Source organism: Fopius arisanus, unplaced genomic scaffold (assembly GCF_000806365.1).
Source record: "Fopius arisanus strain USDA-PBARC FA_bdor unplaced genomic scaffold, ASM80636v1 scaffold00033, whole genome shotgun sequence".
Classification (NCBI taxonomy): Eukaryota; Metazoa; Arthropoda; class Insecta; order Hymenoptera; family Braconidae; genus Fopius; species Fopius arisanus.
The window spans coordinates 561,876-574,620 of record NW_011887772.1 but is presented as its reverse complement, the minus strand read 5'-3'; the positions used below and the strand labels follow the sequence as shown (position 1 = coordinate 574,620).

Below are 12,745 nucleotides of genomic sequence, written 5' to 3'. Positions count from 1 at the left end.
CCGCAATTACCTGACGAAACGATTAAATCCATTTGACTACTTGAAGAGCCAGAGAGATGTGTTTTCATCGGAGATTTTTATTTCAGTGTCGCGAAGAAGTCGGGAATATTTCGCGGAAAAATACACGGGAATTAGAACTTATCATTATTATTAATATCAGTAATGATGATTTTTGAGAAATTTTGATATCGGTGTAGAATATGAAAGAATATGTAAAATTGTCGTTGAAGGTTTTCCAGTGATTTAAAAATAATGAAGACTCGAATTGTCGAGTCTGTCAGGTGATAAAATCAAGAGAATAATTATTTTGTCACAGAGTCCGGTCCCGTCCAACTCCTTCATCGACGGGAAGAACGGCCTGCCAACGTCGGACGAGAATCTCAACCAGGAAAGCTAAATGCTCCCCCCTAGCTTGAGTGCCCGCTTTTGATTGCGTTTTACATGAAATAACAGAAAAAAAAATTCAAAGATGAAGGACGCCTCGAGCAAGACAAGAGGTCCACAAAAAAAAATGATCCTGCCAGGCGGATCACACGTCATCGCCATCACGTCATCGCACTAACGCATTTAGGCATTTTATTTCGTTGGAGTTTAACCAATACCTGAGGTACCGATCCCCGTGGAAAGCCGATGTTGCAATTAAGTGTATTGTGATAAATTACCCAAACTTATAATCATTGAGCAATAACTCGGGAATTTTCTCTGCGAATATGCCATGAGAACCAGTAGAAGATTTTTCAATGTGTTGAATTATTTCATCAATTGGATAATTTCCAGTTGTTGAGGATAAAAAATGTTTATTTGAGGAGTGGCTAGCCCATACCGAGACTCATTCCATTGATATTTCAGAGATAAATACAGAGTACTCGTATAATTATGGTTTGTGTAGATATTGTACGTTGCGAATTATCAAAAATGTTTTTTAAAAAAAATGAACTGGAGTAGCTGATTGTTTTGGGAAGAGAACGGAGTAATGAAATCGTGTCACAATTTTAATCTTCACAAACTAGTGGAAGAATTGATTTCCAGTGGTCCACATGTACACATTTCTCCCTAGACGTTGAACTTTTAATTATTAAAATCACAAACATACACATTTAACCGCTTGATGCGTTTTGATTACGACGAGGATAATCAAATACGTCATAACAATGCGTTTATTAAAGACTAATAATATTTAATGATAGAGATATCACAACTTCGTCAACACGAGTTTATCGTATCCATTAAACAATAAATGATAAATGCTGAGAGTAATTATGATAAGAGAATTCTAATGTGAAACAGAGTAATGACAAGTGTGTAATGACCATCAACTGTATTCTATCGTAAAGATCATTACTTAGGGATTAATTGATTATAATAATATTTTTGTTTCTAAATTTAATATACGCACTTTATTCTCTTGCACCCTGAGTCCTCGTCCTCTTTGGGATTTTTTGAGCGGCTGTTTTTATTGGGAGTGTAGAATTTTTCGTAGATCAGTACAGCCGAATATCCAGGATATTGCACTGAGTTTCTTCACCTTCACGCTGAGTTGAGCCGATTTTTTGCTAGTCGGGGGGATTTAAGTGTGAGAGAGACACTGTGAAATTGATTTCAGGGAAAACTCCCAATTTTTTTTTTTACAATTTTATCGTAAAACTGTAAAAATGAAAAACAATTTCAAGTTATTTTCTCGCACTTTGAAAACCTCGACTCATCACCAGCATTACACTAGTCTCGAGATTTTGAATAGCCAGGTCAGTCTGCACATTTCTAGGGCGGTAATAAATTAGATGAAAGCTTGACTGGGATTTTTCTGGGACTTGCAGTCGGAGAATGAATCAGACTCGAAGAAGCCAGAGCCAACGCCTCCGCCCTCGACCCCAACGAAGACTCGTCCCTCGTCAGTGACGTCTCCAGTGACTCCTCGAGCTGTTATCACTAGTCTCCAGTCCCGAGCCCCAACACCCCAGGTAGTGGTAATGGAAAAACAGGAATCCTCGAGGGTGAAAAGCCCCCAGGATTCTCCAGTCTCAACTCCCAGCAAATTAGGCTCTCACTCCCCAGAGAGTTCTCGATCATCTCCAGGTCTTCATCTCCCAAAACTCCAACCGCAATCCCCCAATCCACCTCTTCACCAAAATTTGGAAATTAAATCCCCGGAAATAAAACTTCCAAAATTAATCGAGACCTCAGCATTAGCGAATCGCACGTAATAAAAATTGAATTTTAATGAATTCCCAGAATTAATCACTCGAGTGCACTGTATTGGTCGACAGATGGTTTCGTATTTCTAACTTTTGGTATAAAAATAGCATTAACATTGGTAATTGTAACTGATATGAGGGGTAAATTGTTCGGGTGTGGAACAGAATACTTGAAGAATTGTTTCAGTCTTTCTTTGGCAAAATTGGGGGCACTAGCTTGACGTTGTTGAAGTAGGGATGGTTCAGAGCTTCCATCGCTGATATTCTCTCACTTGGATCGTATGTCAAAAGTTTCTGAAACATGAGAATAGAAAATAAATCTTTCACATTCGACCAGAAATTCCCATTTTTTTTATTTCTACAAAACAAGAAAATTTGTTTTAATCCAGATATTTCGAATATTTCACAAATTTCATGAATTAAAATTCATTTTATCAACTCTCTTAAATGTAAAGGCAGTAATAAATACTAATGATAATAAAAACGATAAATATCTTCGAAAAAAAAATAGATAAACCTAAAAAATGTCTACGTTTCAATATCCATTTACTTTAATTAAAAAGGTAATCATTAGTATAATAAATATTTTTGAATAAAAGTACAAACCGAAAAAAGGTCTTTGGCATCGTTATCGAAATTGGGGATGACCTCTTCGAGATTTCTGGGGTCCCACTGTGGAAACATGGACTTGTAATCAGGAAGTTGGGAGACACCTGGCCATATCTCCTCGTCAGGGGTTCCGAGGGTTCGAAAAATCCTGAAGAGTTGATCAATCTCAGAATCCCCAGGAAACAGTGCTCTCTTAGTGGCCTTGAATAAAATAAATAATTAATTAACGATTCCCAGAGACATTCAGCAAATATTGAGATCTTATCCACCATCTCTGCAAAAATACAGCCAAGACTCCAAACGTCTACAGCATGGGAGTACAGCTTGGTCCCGAGGAGAATCTCAGGTGCTCTGTACCAGAGGGTGACGACTTCGTGAGTGTACATTCTCATCGGAACTCCAAAGGCCCTACCCAGTCCAAAATCCGCAAGTTTTATGTGTCCCTCGGTGTCGATGAGTAAATTCTGGGGCTTGAGGTCTCTGTGGAGCATCAAATGGAGGTGGCAGAAGGAGATGGCGTCCAGGAGTTGGTGAAGATAACTCTAAATACGAGGAAAAAATTATATTAATGTCAAATCATCTCTAATTATCCCAGGAGAAAAACATTGAGTGCTTTCCGTACCTTGACGAGGGCGTTCCAGTGCTCCTGATTGACAGTACAGGTCTTAGCACAGTCGAGAAACTTCTTAAGATCCTGCTGAAGGTACTCAAACACAAGGTAGATGTCCTTGTCTCCATTGACAACGTCAAAGAGCTGTACTATATTAGGATGTGTCAATTGTTTGAGGAGAGAAATCTCTCGGATCGCAGTGGACGGCACCCCTTCGGACTCCCTAAATGCATCAAAAAAATATTTTAAAAAATCCAATAGATATCAACTTCAACCACAAATCCACCAAATCGAACCCAACAAACCCTTCGATTCCAAGCAGAGGCAGCAGTAATCAAATAATTCATAAGTTAGAAAATTCCATAGAACAAAAATTGATAAACAAAACTGTTGACACTCCATGACGTCAACAACCTGATTATCTGGATTTACTGTTTGTTGATCCTGTTATTTCTTCTTCTCTCCTCAAAAAAATGAAACCAAAAAAGAAAAATCCTTACGTCTCCAGTCGAATCCTCTTCAACGCCACAAGTTTCCCTGTGACTTTGTCCCTTGCTTTATAAACAACTCCGTAAGTACCCTCCCCAATTTTCTCAATCTTAAAAAAATTATCCATCGCCTTGAGAATAATAATAAACACAAATAAATATCGTCCACGTGCTTGCTACGGAGACATGCAATTCTCTCGTTTAATTCTTGGCCATTGAACCTCCGATCAAGGTTAAAATGCTTGTTGGCGTCAACAGACAGATTTCCCTCTGGTCGATCGAGAGCTACTGAACTGCCATCGGACTTTGACAGAACTCCTGTCCAAACAGATGATCAAATGTACCAACAGAGCTGTCAAAAAAAGTTTCGCGGTAAATTCAAAAGTAAACCGCAAAATTGTTATTAAAAAAATCCGACTCATATCAATCTGAAGGTGATAATTATTTATTTGATCCACAATAATTACTTGATTTTAGTAATTTTGAGTGGTAGAAAGGGATTTTGAGATTTTTTCATCGGTAACTAACAAAAAACTTGTCGATTGACCCAGCAGATGGCCAGAGGTGCAAGGGCTCTGAAGCTACGAAGCCCTGGAGAACTTCACAACGAAAAAGGCAGTAAAAAAAATAACAGTTCGTGCACCTGATGCACCGGAGAATTGACAACAATTTCAAGTGCAGGTGTGAATTTGAAAGTTTAGGGTGTGTCCGTTGGTGATTCTGGTGGATCGTGGTGATGTTGGTGAGTGATTATGTCCGGGGAAAACGAGAGTTTACCGATTTCTCCCTCGGAGAAGTCCTTCACCGGTAGTTTGGTGTCAGATGACAATGAACAGGCCAGTGTGTCAAGATCACCATCGAGTTATTCCATTCGGGAGGATAAATGGCCCGATCTCGTCGTCTCCAGGCCGAGAAAACTCGACGCCTGGTGGTCGCCCAGACGTGAGTAAATTTTTTGCCGATTTATCAGGGAAGGGGTGGCGGGAAGTTTTGAATTTCGCATCAATCGGTCTACAATTTACTCCATTTATTTAAATATTGCAGTGATAAAATTAATCATTACACAATGTCGTAAATTTTTTATCTCATTATAAATATTTTTAAAAACGTAGGAAAATTAATAAATAAATGAGAAGGAGAAATAAAATTACAAGAACAATGAGAATTTTTTGAAATTAAATTTGGGGAAAAAGCAATTGGAATAAAAATTGGATATAAAATAATTCCACTGATAGAAAAATTTGATAGAATGTAGTAAACCGATTTATTTACGTCCAAAAATAATTGTTTTTATTAAATTGGATTCAAGAAGATCCAAAATTTAATTTGTTAGTTTCAAAAAAATTTTGTTTTTAATTAATTCGATTTCAATTCGATATTAAATTATCAACAATGACTGGACTTGTTGATAAACATCAAAACCTGCGAAGAAGTTTTCCCACCCGGTGCAAACGAGTAACAGCAGGTGACAGCACGTCCCGAGGTTTTCCCCATGTTCTCCCCTATTGATTATCGTAGATGGAGGTAAGGTCGTCCCTTGGAATCAATACCGCCATGCGCGAAGGGGATTCCACCGTTTCCTTCACTGCAACGTGCACAGGAGTGAATTGTTCTGTCGTAATTCGTTGTTGATAAAACTGTCCCGAAAACCCCAGTTTCGTAATTAAAGTTCCACCGAGAGTTCGCGCGTCCTGTACCCAAAAAAACAAAAATCGGTATTATATATTACATTATATTATAATAATCGGTATCCTGTGCTGACGCGGCACTCAAGGATTGACATTCGCCCTTTGGTGTCTCCAAGACTCGACGAATCGAATAATGAAGTTTGCATTCGTCGCCTAAACCCAAAGAAATCGCCGATTCGATCACCATCCGGTCCCCAATCAATCAACCGGTGTTATCAATTGATAACGAGCGGCTTGAATCGAAAAATTCATCGACAAGATACATATTCAGTGACTTGAGGACAAACGTGAGTCCCAGGTATTTCTATGCGGCAGGAGGCTTAAACCGGTTTGAACCTTCAGCCCCTGGCTCACCTTCCGCTGCACGGTGGAGCCATGATTGAGCAGGACATAGCTGGTGCACAGGACACCATCTATCTGTGCAATTTTCGTGTGTCAGTTGATGGTGAATGGCTCTGCCTGAAGGAGCTTCATGACGTTGAGTTCTCCATGCAGGAATCAATGCGATCGCCGTCGCCACCCCTCACCCTCAGCGGTATACCAAATAATCGTGTACCTCACGATCGTCATCAGCAATCGACTGAGCAATCAGAGCTTTACGATATTCTCCCGCTAAGCCCACCGCCAATTCAGCACTTTTCGAGCTTGTGTCTGTATTTGCTTGCACCTGTTTCTAGACGTAGTATCTTTGAGACGTCGAGGAGATCCAAGTGGGAGACAACGACTCCGGTCTTCGAACCCTTCAAGGGACAAGAGGTCACAATTCTCTCTGGAGTATTGGTAACGAGATATCGACTGGTTGCTTTCGAGAGCTGTCTCCCTCTTGGATTCCCTCGAGACGATGTGCTTTAACCGCGATGTCCTGTCTCCCCAGATCGGTGGGAGTGATGATTAGACCGAGATCTAATTCCCCGGCCCCGATAAAATGCAGTAATTATTCTTGCAGCTCGCGATCCGGTGATAATCGAGCGCAGCAATCTCGTTAACATATCGAAACTAATAGTGAAAGAGTTGATCGAGACATCGCTCAAGTATGGGCGCATGCTCGACTCAGATCACATGCCACTCCAGCACTTTTTTATTGTCCTGGAGCATGTCCTCAGGCACGGACTTCGACCCAAGAAGGTAACGAACCGAAAAAAATATTGAGAAAACTCGACGCTAAGTCCTTGAGTTTTGCAGGGTCTTCTTGGACCGAAGAAGGAGCTCTGGGATATCCTCCAGCTTGTCGAAAAGTACTGCCCTGAGGCGCAAGACATCACATCTAGCATTCGACATCTGCCCACCGTGAGAACAGCGATGGGCAGAGCTCGTGCATGGCTCCGCATGGCCCTAATGCAGAAGAAACTCGCGGATTACCTGAAGGTACTGATCGATCATCGCGATGATCTGCTTTCTGAGTACTTCGAGCCCGATGCCCTCATGTTAAGTGAAGAGGCTATCGTCATCATGGGACTGCTCGTTGGCCTCAACGTCATTGACTGCAATTTCTGCGTCAAGGTTAGTCAATTAATTGATATCACGAGGGCCGATTGATATATCGAATTAATCGTCGCTAGGAGGAAGATCTCGATTGTCAACAAGGGGTCATCGACTTCTCGCTCTACCTCAGGAATAGCAATCACATACCTGGGGATTCACTGGATGAGGAGCTGGAGAATGACAACATGACGACTGTTCTCGATCAGAAGAACTACATCGAGGAATTGAATCGTCATCTCAAGTAATACAACTCGACAGTTCTTCATTGCTCGTCTTTCTAGTCTGGATCTGTGATGAGGAATTTATTGCTTTCAGTGCTACTGTCACCAACCTCCAGGCGAAGGTGGAGTCACTGACCACTACAAATGCACTTATGAAGGAGGATTTGGCAATTGCAAGAAATAATAACTTGATACTCCAGGACGAGAAGCGACAACTCAAAAGGGAATTGGGAATCGAGGTCAAGGACACTCACGAGGTACTCCACGTTTTTGAGTTCAAGGAGGGAAACGGTTTATTCATTCAATCGTTGTTTCAGAATGGCAAAGCACCGATCAAGATAACCGAGACAACAACGGAAATCGAGGAACTCAGGTGTAGATTAGAAAATGAGAAGAAATTACGACTCGAGGCTGAGAAGGAGCTGGAACTGCAGGTGAAGCTCTAATCAATTAATCTGAAAATTTTAAACTCGTAAACTCGTATTTTTGTACACAACAGATCAGCATGAAATCTGAGATGGAAGTAGCGATGAAGCTCTTGGAGAAAGACATCCACGAGAAGCAGGACACAATCATATCGCTCAGAAGACAACTGGAGGATATCAAACTCATTAATTTGGAAATGTACAAAAAATTACAGGTGAATAGGGAGATGGAGGAGTCTCTCTGATTAATTTCAATGATCATTTGATGTCTAGGTTATTTCGGTTCTATATCGTCTCCTGCATGTTGTTGTTTTTTTATTATTTCGGTTTACAACTGCACAAAATTTTCTTTATTTTGTATATTTTATGTTTTTGAGATTATTTACAATAAATATTTGGCAAAAAATTCTGTTTTTGCACCGACGAATCACTTATTATTTCAGCTTCCGTGGAAACCCCGAAAAAATCCAAAACAATTGGCAATTTCAAATCCCCTGAATTTATTAATCATAAAATACTTCTCGTACGGATAGCCAGTAGTTTTGGATTTCAATTGGAAGATGAACATCCACGCAACCGAATTATCTGGTGTCTGGGTTATTAATCATCTCTCCATGTTTAAAAATCACCCCTAGGAGTGTGAAGTCGAGTTGACCCAGAAAGGTGAGATGGTGAGTCGACTGCACGCGAAGACAAATCAAATCGGCAAGATCCTAAATAATCTCGAAAAGTATAATCACCTGATGAAAGACAGCCCAACAACCCCAGGAAGTGGAATGAAGCCATTCCTGAGAAGTCCAACATCTCCAAAGGATCCGCTGACACCTAGAGTACCAGCAGAACCCAAGGACGAACCAGAGGGCCGACGTCGTGCCAGCGATAACGAATCCGCTCTCACCGCGTCAAAATCTAGAGAAAAAATTTCAGATCCCGTGCTGCAAAAATCCTCGAGCAACTGAAAAAATTTTTTCTTGTACAATTACTTTGAGAAATAACAAAAAAACATAATAATAACAATAACAAAAAAGCCCCTCGAATAATGTATATCAGCTTATCACTGGCGCAACCTAGTCGCAACCATTTTGTTGAAGAACTATTACTTTCAGGAGTGCGAGAGTTCACTAAAGCACAAAACCGAACTGATTGCTAAACTGGAGGCTAAGACGACATCCATGTCGGAAACGATTCAAAAAATGGATGAAAAGTACGTTTTTTTTTTTAATTTTCCATTGCCCATTCACTAAAAATTATCAAATAACTGGAGACTGCTCGGAGATTTCGTTCATCTCCCGTGGGATTGCCATTCTATTAAAAACGAGAGACTGTACCTAGTAATTCAATTAGTAAATGTTCCCCCCGTGCAAGTTGATAATTCAAGTTTTATAAACATCCCTTCGTTCAATCGTCGAGTGCTATCTCTGTTTTTATTTAACGATGCGTAAAGAACGATTGCCCACGATTTTCCTCATAAAAAAGCCACGATTTCGATGTATAAGTGGATGAAAGGAGCTATTTATCACTCTGAATAATAAAACCCAGCAATCGCTGGAGATTGAATAATGTGAAAGCTTGTACTATAATTAATAAATCAATAAACATGAGTAATAATCTGCAGTTATTGGCTTCATCTGAGAGACATTCGATATTTCCCCTCATTGGATATCAATCTAGAGTCATTGAAAATTTATTTATTTATTGAATTCCCGTGCTATCTCGTGGTATCGGATAATAATTCAGGTCATGCCTGAGAAAGCGCCAACATCGGTTATTGATCCACCCCCTCGGTGCAGCAGTTTTCGCTTTATCAGCGCTAGATTACAGACTGAAGCATTATTAAAAATTGAAATCTCCGAGCATCAGCCGGCAGTCCTACAAGTTATTCATCATCATAAGAATTTACATTCCCAGAGGAAAAGGATTTCTTACTCCCCAGGAAAAATCTTTTCATTCCAGAAACTCTTCCAAGTTTGTCCTTGATTCACGTGAAAACTCTTCACGAATTCTAACGCAAGTAAATCACTCAATTCGAAAAATAAAAAATAATCTAGAGTTGAGGGAAAAATTCGGAGAGATAAAATATCTCAGTTTTTGAAAATCCAATGACAAGTGGAAATCCTTTTCCTCGGAGTCGTTCATTGATCTGACGAAGCCAGACTTTAATTGCCTCTCAATTATTTCTCTCCGTGTTTAATTACCTGAAGATCGCGTCGGCAGTTCATAATTAACGATCCCTCGATAAACTTAAGCCCCTCGATATTCATCTTCTGAATCCTCCCAGATGCAAAGAGATTGATGGTGCGAAGACGGGGGTTGAGGAGCGAGTTCGCCTGTTGGGGGCTGAAGTTGCGGAAAGGGAGGCCAGGGCGAATGGGGTTGAAAGGGAATTGAGGGTCGAACGAGAATGGCGCACTTCCCTCCAAGAAGCTTCAATATCCAGTACTGAAAAGATATCTCAGCTGCACCAGGAGATCGACCAATTGAAACAAGTCAGAGAGGTAACAATGGGGGTGAGAAAAAAAGGGGATAATAGTTTCAATTAACTGTTGACGCCTCTCCCCTTGGAAAAGTGTTAAATCTAGCTTTTTAAATTTCAAAAACATTAATTTCCGTGAATATAAAAGAATTTCCGGCTGTTGACCCACAAAATTGACCCATTAGACCCATTTTTTTGTCTGCCTCAAACCCCAGGTTGAGTTTAAAATACGTATTTTCCAAAATTGGAGGCTCAACCGTGAAGGTCAAGATAAATTCTCCTCCAGTTCGACCTTTAAATCATGGCGAATCGCCTCTAAATTTGTTTGGGTGAAAAATGTGGGTCAAGTGGGTCATTATTCCCCTCTCAGCCTTAAACTTTTATCCAAAAATGAGAAAGGCTTTCATTAATTCTCTTTTTTTTTGGAGAATGCTCGACAAAACCCTTGAACCCCTGCATTCCAGAAATATTTAGCCCTTCAGGAAGAGCACTACGCCCTCCGTGAAATCTGCGCGGAACAAGAGCACACACTCGAGGAGTTGGGTGGCCAATTGAGTGCAGCTAAACTAGCAGCTGTTGAATTACGCGAAGCAGCTGACAATGCTCACCATCAGGCAAATCAGGAGGGTTCAGCTGCATGGGCGAATGATCGGCATTTTACCCACTGCAAGGGCTGCACCCGAGAGTTCAACATAACTCGTCGCAAGGTAATCAAACTTTTTAATTGCAACTCTTTTTTTTCCTCATTACAGCATTATAGAAAAAGAAGCCATACTTTGCCAAGTGCCCAGAATTTTATCATGATAGATAAAAACATTTAATTACTCTACCAATTTCTTAAGGAATTATTCAATTACATTTTCTCAGCATTAATTAAACATTGAATTGAAAAGTGAATTCAATGAATTAATTAATGTAGAAATGCCTTTCTGGATTTTCCTGTCATTTTCATCGGCTTTATTGTTTTCACAGTTAAATATAAACAAGTCGTTTGGCTTCATCGTCTATGATACTCTCCCCTGTTCTATATTAAACGATATGGTAATGTCTGACCAGGAAAAAAAAAAGTAACAGAGACGGTTACGGGCGTGTTATTATGCAATAACTTAGCCTCACACCAGGATATGCTCCGGGGTGTTGAGACGTGCGAGATCGGCCCAAACGTATTTTATAGCCCGGATGCGAAACGTCTCTATCAGCCTGACGGCTCTGCGTGAATATGCATATTTCCCCGGGGCTGCTAGAAAAAAAAAACTCCATGAATGGAATATAAAAGCATCGTGCCGAGAATTACCATTTGGTTGTGTTGAAATTCCTACCAGAGTTCAGGATTCTAAACGCCCGATGTCTGTATAGATTTTACAGTTTGGCACCCTTTTCTGTTATTTCTCCACCCCTATATCGAGAAAAAGTATTCGATCAGTTTTTCGTCTTTTTGGATAGTTCGATAATTACCCTCTGCGGCTGAAAATCGTTAATCGACCGAATGAATAAAGTATCTCTGGAATTTTTGCCCGGATTCCCCGGGGATCATTGAATCCCCGATTCGATTCCGGTGGAACCAAAATGGGGCGTTGCGGTTTCCTAATGGCCTGAGCCCCAGAATTCCTAGGAAAAAAATAACGAAGAAAATACATTCGCACGTAATTGCAAGGATTTATGACGCATTTATGGGAAATTTTTTCCCCTTCTATTTTTCATTTGCTGTCAGCCAATTTTTTTTTTCCAGTGCCAACCCATTTACTAGGATAAAACGGTTTTATATCGCTGGAAACTAACATTTCAAATGGACTTCTTTTGTATTTCAGCACCATTGTCGAAATTGCGGAAAGATTTTCTGCAATGCATGCAGTGACAACACAATTGCCATGTCGAATTCAGCGAAACCAGTGCGAGTGTGCGACGAGTGTCACGTTTTCCTCGTTGGTCGTTACTCGGTTGTGCAATAATGACAGGGGCTACTCGGCCCTGCCAATGTGTCAGTTCCAAGGGATGAGTGAGATGAGGTCAATGAGAGGACAATACCATCAAGATAAATACGATTGAACGCCTGAAAATAGCGACAACTCCAAGATCCATTGAATTTTCTATTTCAAACACCTGATAAGTCAGGCAAAAAAAAATATTCATTTAAAGGCTTGCATTATTTTTAAGTAAACCATTCATTTTATTTTTTATTCTCATAAAACAACTAGCTGCATCAATCAATTTTATGGTGTTTTAATGGAATTCTTGAATTTTTATAAAAATTCAATAGAATTTCTTGGGGACGGCGCGAGGTTTATCTATTAAATTTTCTCATACGTGTATTCTCTCTGGCAATGAATGGGCGACGCCTTATCCAGCGCTTGAAAAGAATCTCTAAATTAAATACCAAAGGAGTAGAGAGATGAGTCGAATTTACCATTTTTCCATTATCGATTCATCTGATTAAATTACTTCTGAAATTACAATATGAAATATATATTTTACATGCATAAGAAACTGGAGTTATTACTGTGTAAATAATATTGTCCTTGATTAATTGGGAGTAATTAAATCCATTAGTGCAGTTTCC

At 40.0% G+C, this 12,745-nt stretch overlaps 4 protein-coding genes across 10 annotated transcripts in view; 3 read left to right on the top strand and 1 right to left on the bottom strand.

The window, feature by feature from the left end:
• tau (microtubule-associated protein tau) overlaps window positions 1–1,387 on the top strand; it is a 5,689-nt gene extending 4,302 nt beyond the window's left edge. For all 4 annotated transcript variants that reach the window (XM_011303747.1, XM_011303745.1, XM_011303746.1 and 1 more), the window contains one exon: window positions 317–1,387. In XM_011303747.1, coding sequence (XP_011302049.1) covers window positions 317–397 — 81 coding nt within the window. In that variant the 3' untranslated portion in view covers window positions 398–1,387. The remainder of the gene's footprint in view (window positions 1–316) is intronic.
• On the bottom strand, window positions 899–4,207 carry LOC105265923 (cyclin-dependent kinase 2-like). Its single transcript, XM_011303749.1, has 5 exons — window positions 3,912–4,207; window positions 3,424–3,634; window positions 3,071–3,343; window positions 2,799–3,002; window positions 899–2,486 (listed from the first exon to the last, which is right to left on the bottom strand). Exons 1-5 carry the CDS (start codon window positions 4,025–4,027, stop codon window positions 2,376–2,378), a joined length of 915 nt encoding a protein of 304 aa, XP_011302051.1. The 5' UTR covers window positions 4,028–4,207; the 3' UTR covers window positions 899–2,375.
• On the top strand, window positions 1,635–2,224 carry LOC105265922 (extensin-like). The gene is made up of 2 exons (XM_011303748.1): window positions 1,635–1,742; window positions 1,815–2,224. Exons 1-2 carry the CDS (start codon window positions 1,653–1,655, stop codon window positions 2,199–2,201), a joined length of 477 nt encoding a protein of 158 aa, XP_011302050.1. The 5' UTR covers window positions 1,635–1,652; the 3' UTR covers window positions 2,202–2,224.
• Window positions 4,208–4,453: 246 nt separating the features above from the next.
• Window positions 4,454–12,335, top strand: LOC105265920 (RUN and FYVE domain-containing protein 2). 4 transcript variants are annotated; one of them, XM_011303740.1, is made up of 11 exons: window positions 4,454–4,841; window positions 6,534–6,712; window positions 6,770–7,087; window positions 7,147–7,310; window positions 7,385–7,547; window positions 7,608–7,724; window positions 7,790–7,930; window positions 8,822–8,919; window positions 9,994–10,210; window positions 10,653–10,895; window positions 11,997–12,335. In XM_011303740.1, the coding sequence occupies exons 1-11, from the start codon at window positions 4,652–4,654 to the stop codon at window positions 12,135–12,137; spliced, it is 1,971 nt and encodes a 656-aa protein (XP_011302042.1). In that variant the 5' UTR covers window positions 4,454–4,651; the 3' UTR covers window positions 12,138–12,335. The 4 variants fall into 4 exon arrangements, with proteins under 4 accessions (XP_011302042.1, XP_011302044.1, XP_011302041.1 ...); XM_011303739.1 differs by lacking the exon at window positions 4,454–4,841 and adding an exon at window positions 5,326–6,236; XM_011303741.1 differs by lacking the exon at window positions 4,454–4,841 and adding an exon at window positions 5,332–6,122.
• Window positions 12,336–12,745: the final 410 nt, after the last annotated feature.

Bases quoted from the DNA above. Each gene is read 5' to 3' on its own strand.
- LOC105265922 (XM_011303748.1), top strand. From the start codon at position 1,653: ATGAAAAACAATTTCAAGTTATTTTCTCGCACTTTGAAAACCTCGACT. The intron at 1,743-1,814 runs GTCAGTCTGCAC...TGGGACTTGCAG, and splicing joins TCGAGATTTTGAATAGCCAG to TCGGAGAATGAATCAGACTC.
- LOC105265923 (XM_011303749.1), bottom strand. From the start codon at position 4,027: ATGGATAATTTTTTTAAGATTGAGAAAATTGGGGAGGGTACTTACGGA. The intron at 3,635-3,911 runs GTAAGGATTTTT...TGATGCATTTAG, and splicing joins AAGAGGATTCGACTGGAGAC to GGAGTCCGAAGGGGTGCCGT. The intron at 3,344-3,423 runs GTACGGAAAGCA...CCTCGTATTTAG, and splicing joins ACTGGAACGCCCTCGTCAAG to AGTTATCTTCACCAACTCCT.
- LOC105265920 (XM_011303739.1), top strand. From the start codon at position 5,963: ATGATTGAGCAGGACATAGCTGGTGCACAGGACACCATCTATCTGTGC. The intron at 7,725-7,789 runs GTGAAGCTCTAA...TGTACACAACAG, and splicing joins AGAAGGAGCTGGAACTGCAG to ATCAGCATGAAATCTGAGAT. The intron at 8,920-9,993 runs GTACGTTTTTTT...GAATCCTCCCAG, and splicing joins ATTCAAAAAATGGATGAAAA to ATGCAAAGAGATTGATGGTG.